Here is a 12601-nt window from a genome sequence, read left to right on the forward strand (position 1 = left end):
GACCATAGTGGGCTTATTACCATGGGGTTACATTGGCATGTCCCCCTCCCCAACCCCCAAACACAGTGCACCCTTGGACTCAAAAAATATATACATTGCTTCCCACACTCATCTCAAACAATGGACTAGCTACAGTTGCAATAACAAGGAGATGCTTTCCTATTTTTCATACTTGTATTATATTTTTAAACCAGTAGAATATTATTTAAATAACATACTGGTCAAATGTTGTTTTTTTTTAAAAATAAAGTCATAGGCTACAAGTGAAAATACAATACCTCAATTGATGTTTAATAAAAAGTGTTATTGAATGAGAAATTGTTATATGTTCATATCAACGTTTTTTTTTGCTTGGGGTGTCGTCTGTATCACTGTTCGGATCTGTCGTGGCGTGCGTTTGTTTTGCCTGAATTCTGTGTGTGACATTCGGGACATGTGAACACCAGTCAGACTGTTGAACAGTGAGTGAACATTGACGGTCTTTCTTTCGCAGCAAACGCAAGTGTTGCGGCAACAGACTGGTCTTTCCCCAAGCAGTGAGGGCAGAGGGGAACTGTGGAGAGGATTGAAACCAATGTCCCTTGAGAAAATAACATTATAGTCTCCAAACATGACTTCAGTTTGGAAGAGACTTCAGCGTGTCGGCAAGAAAGCCTCGAAATTTCAGTTTGCGGCGACTTTTCAAGAACTGACGGTAGAATGCACGAAGAAATGGTAAGTGAATATAATTGACATTTTAGTCATTTAGCATACGCTCTTAGTCTTATCTACAGCAAATTACAGGAGAAATTAGGGCAAGTGCCTTGCTCAAGGGCACATCGATAGGTTTTTCACGTAGTCTGATCGAGGATTCGAACCAGCGACCTTTCGGTTACTGTCCCAACGCTCTTAACAGCTGGGTTACCTACCGCCCTTTACTGGATTTAGCCTTGATAAAGTTGTCATGTCTGAACCGATAAAACAACCTCGTGGGGTTTGAAACTTTTGTCACCTTGTCCTTCATTTCCTTGTCCCCTGCTTGAGATGTAATTTAATCAGGTCATACTTTCAGGTTCATATTTGGTTTGTGTGCTATGCGCAATGATATGTTTGTTGTCCGTTTCTTACCGCTATTACATTGACTCCCCCATTTTTGTTGATCGTACACGTTTATTGCACAGTGCACAATGCATGAATATACTGTAGCCTACAGCTTTCTTCAACAGTCAATGCACTTCCGCATTTGTCCTCATGCTGTTTTCCCATTCTAATCATCGTCATGCGACAAGCATCCAAATTGACATTGTTGTTTTGAGCGTAAGCAAACCATATTTTGTCCAAATGTGCCTAAGCTTTGACGTGTCACAGGTGTAAATAGATTATGACGATGTCATGCATATAACAGGTGTAAATAGATGTCATAAGTTAGAATATGATGACATCTATTTAGACCTGTTATATGCATGACATCATCTATTTACTCCTGTATGTATGACATCATCATACAGCACCTGTAGTGAATTGTTTTCCCTGTTCCAATCAGGTGATATTATTCTTAGAACCTATGTATGTAATTGTTTTATTTATCCAGCTAAATTGACTGAGAACACATTCTCATTTACAGCAACAACCTGGGGAACAGTTACAAGGCATGAATGAGCCAATTGTAACGGGGGATGATTAGGTGACAGATTAGGAATTTAGCCAGGACACTAGGGTTAATACCCCTACAATAAGTGCCATGGGATCTTTAGTGACCACAGAGAGTCAGGACACCTGTTTAACATCCCATCAGAAAGACAGCAACCTACACAGGGCAATGTCCCCAATCTCTACCCTGGGGTATTGGGATTTTTATTTTAGACCAGAGGAAAGTGTGCCTCCTACTGGCCCTCAAACAGCACTACCAGCAGTATCTGGTCTCCCATCCAGGGACCAACCCTGCTTAGCTTCAGAAGCAAGCCAGCAGTGTGACACTGGGTGGTATGCTGCAGGGCTGAAAGTCCTCTCTCAATGGTCAGGTGTGTGAGTGTGCACATTCTTGTTCCATGCAGTATAGAGTTAATATGGGTGTCCTTTTCCCCAAAGGTCACATTATACAACAGCAGCTGGGCTGTGTTTCTTTTACACTATTCCACTTTGGCTTTCTGTGTCCTCTCTGTTTTAACTGGGCCAGTTGTCCAAATTCAGAGGAGTGTGTTTATTGAACAGTTAACTTAATCTCCATTTATTATTTAAGTAGTTTTACCTTTTTATATAGGCCTATTTTAGACTGGCATGTTGCCTTAGCTCCAGGAGTTCTTGTCATTATAGACAATATAGTCTGTGTACTGTACGGTACAGTATTTCAGGGGCACAACTTTCACTGTGGTCAGGGGGCTTGACCCCACGCCACATTCTGAAATTGTATTTTTGTCCCCCCCCCCCCCCAGTTTCATCATTGCTCTGTGATACAAAAAGTGGCAACGGTGTGCTTTAGGACCATGCGGACACCTCCGTGCGGTCGGGTAGGCTGTTTAGCGATTTGAGCCGGCTGGATTTAGGACTGCGCGGACCCCACAGAGCATGCAAACAGAGACAGCTGTTGTCTGTGTGTGTTATGCTTTTTCTCCGAGTTGTAAAAGCAAGCAGAGCAGAAACTGGCTACTCTTTATTTGACTGTTGTAGCTGGCAAGGTAACTGCTGTTTGGAAGAAGAAGAAAAAAGATTTCCAGTGCTGAGTTAGTAGTGTAACTGACATGTAACTTTAGCTAATGTTTCATCCCCTCTCGATTGAAGTTCTGTCTGAAGTGAATGAACTAGCTAGCTAACGTTAGCTAGTTAGTATCTACCACAGCCAGTTCAGCTCTAGTCTCGAGCTATCTGTCAGGTAGCAGTATCTAACAGCTGTTGTGTGTATGGAAATGTTTTGTCCTGTTTCAACAGAAGTAAATTAACTTGGCTAGTTTTCGCCAGATGATGTAGCTACCATTAGAGAGAGCCAAAAGTTGGCTAATGTTAGCGAGCTAGCTCACAAACTTTAGCTATTATTTTTGGCTCAATAGACCTGAATCAAATGATGAAACCAGCAGCCAAACGATTGAAGACCGATATTATTCTAACGTGCAATGTGAGGTTTTTATTAGAGTCAATATAGCAATGCAATGTTATTTATCTGTCAGTTTACCTAGGTTTTTCCCTACTTTTCACACTGACATGGTATTAACAGCTCTACAGGCTTCGCTGTTATGGTGTACATCACTATGCTCATCATGTCTTAGCAGGATGAGATGGTGACAGGGTCAGACAGCAAGGGAAGACCAGTCCACGGTGCTCAGGTGAATTTTGCAGTATATTATAACAATCAGTGAATGGATACAAAGTCCCGTCTTGAGTTGATGGATAGACTATAGTCAGGGATCTGAGAATAATGGTAATTTCAATTATTGAACCATTGATTCTATTCTTGGATAATACAATGTATAAATGTACACCAAGGTAATCTTTTGTCGTGCTTCATCTGAGCAGCATCAGATGGTGACAGCAGGGTCAGGCAACCAGGGATGATCAGTCTGTGACGGCACTGAGGTGAACTTTTGCAAATGCAACTCTTTATTCTCTCTGTGCAGGCAAAAACTGGACAAGCCAGAATCTTCAAAGATTGAAACTATTTAAAGGCAGTCTGACCCCTAAAGTTGATTTCCAAACTGTATTAAGGGTTGACAGCGTCTTTTCCCCGATGACACAAGACGTGCCAAACAAACATGTGAGGAAGACCTGGTAGACAGTATTGTTGATGATGAATGGATACAGATAGGTTTGAATAACCTAAGCCATGTTCATATCATCTCAGACATAAATTACTGCAGTTTAAGACCATCCATAGAGCATACTATTATGCCAGTGGAACTGAATATCATGCACTCAGACATGTTATTCCTCTGCTGGAGGTGTAAAACACAAAAGGGGACATATTTGAACATGCTATGCTCTTGTGAAGGCTGGCTGAATTCTGGCAAAGTGTATGTTCTTACTGGAGACTGTCATCAGAAGAAACTGTCACCTAGCATTTATAGGGGCTAAGAAATGCGTTGCCGTTAAATTGGAATGTTGGTTATCTTCCCACAATGTCACAATGGATAGCAAATTGTTTTATTTGATTTTATTTAATCAGGTAGGCAAGTTGAGAACAAGTTCTCATTTACAATTGCGACCTGGCCAAGATAAAGCAAAGCAGTGGAGTAAAACAAACATACAGTCAATAATACAGTAGAAACACGTCTATATACGATGTGAGCAAATGAGGTGAGATAAGGGAGGTAAAGGCAAAAAAGGCCATGGTGGCAAAGTAAATACAATATAGCAAGTACAACACTGGAATGGTAGATTTGCAGTGGAAGAATGTGCAAAGTAGAAATAAAAATAATGGGGAGCAAAATAAATAAAATAAAATAAATACAGTAGGGAAAGAGGTAGTTGTTTGGGCTAAATTATAGGTGGGCTATGTACAGGTGCAGTAATATGTGAGCTGCCCTGACAGCTGGTGCTTTAAGCTAGTGAGGGAGATAAGTGTTTCCAGTTTCAGAGATTTTTGTAGTTCGTTCCAGTCATTGGCAGCAGAGAACTGGAAGGAGAGGCGGCCAAAGAAAGAATTGGTTTTGGGGGTGACTAGAGAGATATACCTGCTGGAGCGCGTGCTACAGGTGGGTGATGCTATGGTGACCAGCGAGCTGAGATAAGGGGGAACTTTACCTAGCAGGGTCTTGTAGATGACCTGGAGCCAGTGGGTTTTGCGACGAGTATGAAGCGAGGGCCAGCCAACGAAAGTGTACAGGTCGCAATGGTGGGTAGTATATGGGGCTTTGGTGACAAAAGGGATGGCACTGTTATAGACTGCATCCAATTTGTTGAGTAGGGTATTGGAGGCTATTTTGTAAATGACATCGCCGAAGTCGAGGATTGGTAGGATGGTCAGTTTTACAGTTTTACAAGTGTATGTTTGTCAAGTGACATATCACTAGATTTGATTTATTACAAGATTAAGGGTATACTGTGCAACTTTCATAAGGTCTGGATGCCTTTGTGGAATACTGTACAACAAAAGGAGTCTGTTGTGAAAACATGCCCACGTCAGGGGAGATAGCTATTAAGGCAATCCCTAGCTGCTGGGCTGCTCAGTCCTGGCCCTGGGGGTCTTCCATACTGCTGGTTCTCACTCTGGCCTTGGCCTAACACCTGAAACCAATAATACATGTTTTACTAAGATCCTAAAGCTGAGTGGTGTGTGTTAGGTTGGGGGCGCTGCAGGGCAGCGGACCCCTAGGGGCAGAACGGGGCGATCCAGCTGTATTGTGTCAAGTAAAGAGAGCTTTACAGCCCTATTAGTCCAATGACATGAATTACAGCGCCCTCTGTACTTATTGGGACAGTGAAGCATATTTTCTTTTGTCTCTATAATCCCAAAAGTTTGAGTCTCCCCCCCCCCCCCCCCCCATTTTTGGGGAGCAAAAGTTTTGGGACAACTTCACATGTATGTTTATTAAAGTAGTAAAAAGTGAAGTATTTGGTCCAGCATTCATAGCACGCAATGACTCTACACATTTGTTTAGATGCATTTGCTGTTTGTTTTGGTTGTGTTTCCTATTATTTTGTGTCCAATAGAATTGAATGGTAAATGTATTGTGTCGTTGTGGTGTCACTTTTATTGTAAATAAGAATAGAATATGTTTCTAAACACTTCTACATTGATGTGGATGCTTCCATAATTACATAGAATACTGAATGAACTGTGAATAATGATGAGTGAGAAAGTTACAGATGCACAAATATCATACCCCAAAAACATGCTAACCTCTCACCATTACAATAACAGGGGAGGTTAGCATGTCTTTGGGGTATGATATTTTTGCATCTGTAACTTTCTCACTCATCATTATTCACGGTTCATTCAGTATTCTATGTAATTATGGAAGCATCCACATCAATGTAGAAGTGTTTAGAAACATATTCTATTCTTATTTACAATAAAAGTGACACCACATATTACATTGTGTAGAAATGCCGCAAATGAGCTTTAGATGCCCCCCAAAATGTAGAATTTTCAGCAGATACTGTATCTCTTAGTAGAACCTAACCCTAATCTACTCATGTAATCGTTTGCTCACGTGGAAACAGACTGTCAGGCTGGCGAGGCTGCGTGTTTTACAGCCCCACCGATGGCATGATGCACTCTGCTAATTCAATCAGTGAATCGGATGAAATGCTGCATATGACTGCTCTGCACGGTAGGTGCGCGTACACACTAGAGGTTGACCGATTATGATTTTTCAATACCGATACCGATTATTGGAGGACCAAAAAAGCAGATTCCGATTAATCGGCCGATTTTTATTTTCTTTATTTGTAATAATGACAATTACAACAATACTGAATGAACACTTATTTTAACTTAATATAATACATCAATAAAATAAATTTAGCCTCAAATAAATAATGAAACATGTTCAATTTCGTTTAAATAATGCAAAAATAAAGTGTTGGAGAAGAAAGTAAAAGTGCAATATGTGCTATGTAAGAAAGCTAACATTTCAGTTCTTTGCTCAGAACATGAGAACATATGAAAGCTGGTGGTTCCTTTTATTATAGGAATTATAGGACTATTTCCCTCTATACCATTTGTATTTCATTAACCTTTGACTATTAGATGTTCTTATTGGCACTTTAGTATTGCCAGTGTAACAGTATAGCTTCCGTCCCTCTCCTCGCTCCTCCCTGGGTTCGACCCAGCAACACAACAGCCACCATCGAAGCACCGCTACCCATGCAGAGCAAGGGGAACAACTACTAGAAGGCTCAGAGCGAGTGACGTTTGAAACGCTATTAGCGCAGGCTAACTAGCTAGCCATTTCACTTCGGTTAAACAGCGCAATGCTTGACGCACAACAAAGAGCTGCTGGCAAAACGCACGAAAGTGCTGTTTGAATGAATGTTTACGCGCCTGCTTCTGCCTACCACCGCTCAGTCAGATACTTAGATGCTTGTATGCTCAGTCAGATTATATGCAATGCAAGACACACTAGATAATATCTAGTAATATCATCAACCATGTGTAGTTAACTTGTGATTATGATTGATTGTTTTTTATAAGATAAATGTAATGCTAGCTAGCAACTTACCTTGGCTTACTGCATTTGCGAAACAGGCAGTCTTCTTGTGGAGTGCAACGAGAGAGAGGCAGGTCGTTATTGCGTTGGACTAGTTAACTGTAAGGTTACAAGATTGGATCCCGCGAGCTGACAAATTGTGGTTCTGCCCCTGAGCGAGGCAGTTAACCAACCGTTCCTAGGCCGTCATTGAAAATAAGAATGTGTTCTTAACTGACTTGCCTAGTTAAAAAGGTATAAAAAAAAATTGATCAGCAAATCGGCGCCCGAAAATACCGATTTCCGATTGTTATGAAAACTTGAAATCGGCCCTAATTAATCTTCCATTCCGGTCGACCTCTAGTACACACGCACACGCGCACGCGCACACACACACACACACACACACACATACACAAACCGACAGCATGGTTTTAACTTAAGTCAGCTCCTATGCATGCATGTTATGTGCACACAGCCAGTGGTGATGTGGTTCCTGTCTGGGCTCTGTCACTGCAAGAGTTCCATTATTACTCACACCTAGCATGTAGCCTACTTCCAAGCTTTCGCTTGCAGACGAGCCTAGCTCTCTGTCTGTCTCCTCATTGTTGTCGTCTTCACCGACTTCACTAGTATCAGCATGTTAGGCCTATGCTCTTGGGATGGCAGTCTATCGAACCATCCTACACGTATTCAGTTTGATGATAACATTCTTAATTACTGTCTAATGATATAATAATCAAGCCTGGTGAGTTTAATAATCTCTTATTCATAGAAGATGACGTGACACTTATGACTGTTTGATTATATGGAATGAACACAAGCATTATTATGTGTTGGGGGCGGCAGTTAGCCTAGTGGTTCAAGCGTCAGGCCAGTAACCGAAAGGTTGCTACATCAAATCCCTGAGCTGTCAAGGTATTAAAAATATATATATATATGTCGGTGTGAACAAGGCAGTTAACCCACTGTTCCTAAGCCGTATTTGTAACAAAGGATTTGTTCTTAACTGACTTGCCCGTTTTAAATTAAAAAAACTGTCTGCAGGTGATTGTAATCTGTATGTTTTGGGGATCTGACTCTTAGCTGCATACTGTGGGCCTGCTTGTTCAGCAATACTGTCATGTGATGCTATGAAACCACAAACCTCACGTCACATTATTCTCTCACAACGAGCCTCAGCAGCCCAGGTCTGTAACAAGGGTCGGTCATGTGCACATACTATGTTTCGGCCTACTGTGTTCACCAAAGTTCTCCGATAGTTCAGGGGTGTGTTTTTGTTGTAATTCAGACATGTTAAACCTGTTACATTGTGGTTTTGGTGTCTGTTCACATACAGAGTATAGCAGGAACCAGACCATAGTGTTTGGGTGTTCTGGTTGAGGTTACCATGTTTCCAGTTGGCAAGAAGAATGTGTCAAATGTGGATCAGCTAGACAGGCCGTCCCACTTAACTGATTAGCAAAACGGCTGATCACTAATGTTCAGTTTGCAGAAATAATGTGTGTGCGTTATCTGTTCAAGGTTCATTCTTCGAATACAGCACATCAGTCTCTCAAATGTGTTTCCTCCAGAATGCATGCCGGGAGTGGGATCAAAAACATACACTTGTGTGACATGATGGAATATGGGAGTACAGTACAGTACAGTACATCCCTTCTATAACACTGTAGCCTGTAAGATGATGTGGGAACCATTCACACAACAAAGGTTATTTGGCTGCTTATTGGTATAGCTACCCATGTAAACACAGTTTCAGTTTCATCAGCATGTTGATTGATGGCAGCATTCGCGTGAAACTGAAAGTGCGAACCACTGCTTTTAATCAGGGCAAGGTGACTGGTAACATGACCGAATACAAACAGTGCAGCTATTCCCTCCGCAAGGCTTTCAAACAAGCTAAGCATCAGTATAGAGACAAAGTAGAATCTCAATTCAACGGCTCAGACACAAGAGGTATGTGGCAGGGTCTACAGTCAATCACGGACTACAAGAAGAAAACCAGCCCAGTCACGGACCAGGATGTCTTGCTCCCAGGCAGACTAAATAACTTTTTTGCCCGCTTTGAGGACAATACAGTGCCACTGACACGGCCTGCAACAAAAACATGTGGACTCTCCTTCACTGCAGCCGAGGTGAGTAAAACATTTAAACATGTTAACCCTCGCAAGGCTGCAGGCCCAGACGGCATCCCCAGCCGCGCCCTCAGAGCATGCGCAGACCAGCTGGCCGGTGTGTTTACGGACATATTCAATCAATCCCTATACCAGTCTGCTGTTCCCACATGCTTCAAGAGGGCCACCATTGTTCCTGTTCCCAAGAAAGCTAAGGTAACTGAGCTAAACGACTACCGCCCCGTAGCACTCACTTCCGTCATCATGAAGTGCTTTGAGAGACTAGTCAAGGACCATATCACCTCCACCCTACCTGACACCCTAGACCCACTCCAATTTGCTTAAATAGGTCCACAGACGATGCAATCTCAACCACACTGCACACTGCCCTAACCCATCTGGACAAGAGGAATACCTATGTGAGAATGCTGTTCATCGACTACAGCTCAGCATTCAACACCATAGTACCCTCCAAGCTCGTCATCAAGCTCGAGACCCTGGGTCTCGACCCCGCCCTGTGCAACTGGGTACTGGACTTCCTGACGGGCCGCCCCCAGGTGGTGAGGGTAGGCAACAACATCTCCACCCCGCTGATCCTCAACACTGGGGCCCCACAAGGGTGCGTTCTGAGCCCTCTCCTGTACTCCCTGTTCACCCACAACTGCGTGGCCACGCACGCCTCCAACTCAATCATCAAGTTTGTGGACGACACAACAGTGGTAGGCTTGATTACCAACAACGACGAGACGGCCTACAGGGAGGAGGTGAGGGCTCTCGGAGTGTGGTGTCAGGAAAATAACCTCACACTCAACGTCAACACAACTAAGGAGATGATTGTGGACTTCAGGAAACAGCAGAGGGAACACAACCCTATCCACATCGACGGAACAGTAGTGGAGAGGGTAGTAAGTTTTAAGTTTCTCGGCATACACATCACAGACAAACTGAATTGGTCCACTCACACAGACAGCATCGTGAAGAAGGCGCAGCAGCGCCTCTTCAACCTCAGAAGGCTGAAGAAATTCGGCTTGTCACCAAAAGCACTCACAAACTTCTACAGATGCACAATCGATAGCATCCTGGCGGCCTGTATCACCGCCTGGTACGGCAACTGCTCCGCCCACAACCGTAAGGCTCTCCAGAGGGTAGTGAGGTCTGCACAACGCATCACCGGGGGCAAACTACCTGCCCTCCAGGACACCTACACCACCCGATGTTACAGGAAGGGCATAAAGATCATCAAGGACAACAACCACCCAAGCCACTGCCTGTTCACCCCGCTATCATCCAGAAGGCGAGGTCAGTACAGGTGCATCAAAGCTGGGACCGAGAGACTGAAAAACAGCTTCTATCTCAAGGCCATCAGACTGTTAAACAGCCACCACTAACATTGAGTGGCTGCTGCCAACACACTGACTCAACTCCAGCCACTTTAATAATGGGAATTGATGGGAAATGATGTAAAATATATCACTAGCCACTTTAAACAATGCTACCTAATATAATGTTTACATACCCTACATTATTCATCTCATATGTATACGTATATACTGTACTCTATATCATCTACTGCATCCTTATGTAATACATGTATCACTAGCCACTTTAACTATGCCACTTTGTTTACATACTCATCTCATATGTATATACTGTACTCGATACCATCTACTGTATCTTGCCAATGCTGCTCTGTACCATCACTCATTCATAAATCTTTATGTACATATTCTTTATCCCCTTACACTGTGTATAAGACAGTAGTTTTGGAATTGTTAGTTAGATTACTTGTTGGTTATTACTGCATTGTCGGAACTAGAAGCACAAGCATTTCGCTACACTCGCATTAACATCTGCTAACCATGTGTATGTGACAAATAAAATTTGATTTGATTTGACCCAATTCGATGACAGGTCAGTGGCAAGCTCTGGTTGCTTTTCGACCCTTACGTCTCTCATGTATTTCACAAATAGGTACTGTCGTGCAACACATCTGTGCTTGAGTTGGGCCGGGTGCTCACCGCCGCCTCAAATTGTCCACTGCGTGAGTACCGGCACCTCTTCTAGAATATTGGCTCTAGAGAACTACAGGCACCGTGCAATTCATCAAGAGTAGACTGCGGTGTGTAACTATGCTAGAGCGCGTGGCAGGCAGGTACATGGGGTAGGCGGATATTTGGCTGGCGGTGGGTGAACTGAAGCAGCCGTTACCTAATGGTTAAGACCAACCATTCTACAGGTCTATTTCTGTGCCCCCCCCACCTCCCCACCTTTCCCCCAGCCCCTTCCCTTCCACTGTGCCCTTTCTCTTCAATCCTCCCGTCTTCTATAACTGGCCTGCAACACGAGAAAGAGGCCCTGTCAGACTGTTCACACTCTGCCCTTACTCTCTCTCCTCTCTATATGTCTTCTATTCTCTTTCCCTCTGCCAACAGAAATACAGTGCTGTGAGAAATGATATGCTCCCTTTCAGATTTTCTAAATACTTGCATATTTTTTGACACTGAATGTTGTCAGATCTTCAACCAAACCCTAATGTTAGATAAAGGCAACCTGAGTGAACAAATTACACTAAATGCCGATACTCAATTCATTTCTTTAATAAACTCCATTATGCAACACCCAATGCACCTGTGTGAAAAAGTAATTGCCCCCTTACGCGATTGGTTGCAACCAAATGCTTCCTGTAGTTGTTGATCAGTCTCTCACTTCTCAAATGTTGGGCTCCTGAGTGGCGCAGCGGTCTAAGGCACTGCATCTCAGTGCTAGAGGTGTCACTACAGACACCCTGGTTTGAATCCAGGCTGTATCACAACCAGCTGTGATTGGGAGTCCCATAGGGTGGGTCACAATTGGCACAGGTTTGGCCGGTGTAGGCTGTCATTGTAAATAAGAATTTGTTCTTAACTGACTTGCCTAGTTAAATAAAGATAAAATAAATGTCGCTGTGGAGGAATTTTGGCCCACTCAGTGACATTTGTGGGTTTTCGAGCATGAACTGCTCGTTTCAGGTCCTGCCACAACTTCTCAATCGGGTTTCGGTCTGGACTTTGACTAGGCCATTCCAAACCTTTTAGCAGTGTTGCTTTTCAGACATTCTGATTTAGACTTGCTTGTGTGTTTTTGGATCATCATCATCGACTCATTCTTCCAGGAATCTTGATGATCTTCCAGGTTCTTCCAGGTGCTTTGTTGACAAACTTGAGTCAACTTTTTGGATGACATCGGTCCCGTTATGTCTGGCGAAAACCAAACACTGCATTCCACAGTGAGGACCTCGCACAACGGTCAAGCGTGGTGGTGGCAGTGTGATGGTCAGAAAGGGGGGAAAAACTTTTTCAGGGCACTGTATAGTTTTACTCATGGGCAGCTAGACTTTTAAGTAACTAT

The 12601-nt window shown here is 43.2% G+C and overlaps 1 protein-coding gene across 10 annotated transcripts in view; it reads left to right on the top strand.

Annotated features, from left to right (window-relative positions):
- Window positions 1–362: 362 nt before the first annotated feature.
- Window positions 363–12601, top strand: part of LOC139416184 (uncharacterized) — a 67977-nt gene continuing 55738 nt past the window's right edge. For 9 of the 10 annotated variants that reach the window (XM_071164543.1, XM_071164549.1, XM_071164548.1 and 6 more), the window contains exon 1: window positions 410–714. In XM_071164543.1, the coding sequence (XP_071020644.1) occupies window positions 611–714 (104 nt within the window). In that variant the 5' untranslated portion in view covers window positions 410–610. Of the gene's footprint in view, window positions 715–12601 lie in introns of all 10 variants that reach the window. The other variant, XM_071164545.1, reaches the window with a different exon arrangement.

The sequence above is a fragment of the Oncorhynchus clarkii genome, chromosome 9 (genome assembly GCF_045791955.1).
Source record: "Oncorhynchus clarkii lewisi isolate Uvic-CL-2024 chromosome 9, UVic_Ocla_1.0, whole genome shotgun sequence".
Taxonomy (NCBI): Eukaryota; Metazoa; Chordata; class Actinopteri; order Salmoniformes; family Salmonidae; genus Oncorhynchus; species Oncorhynchus clarkii.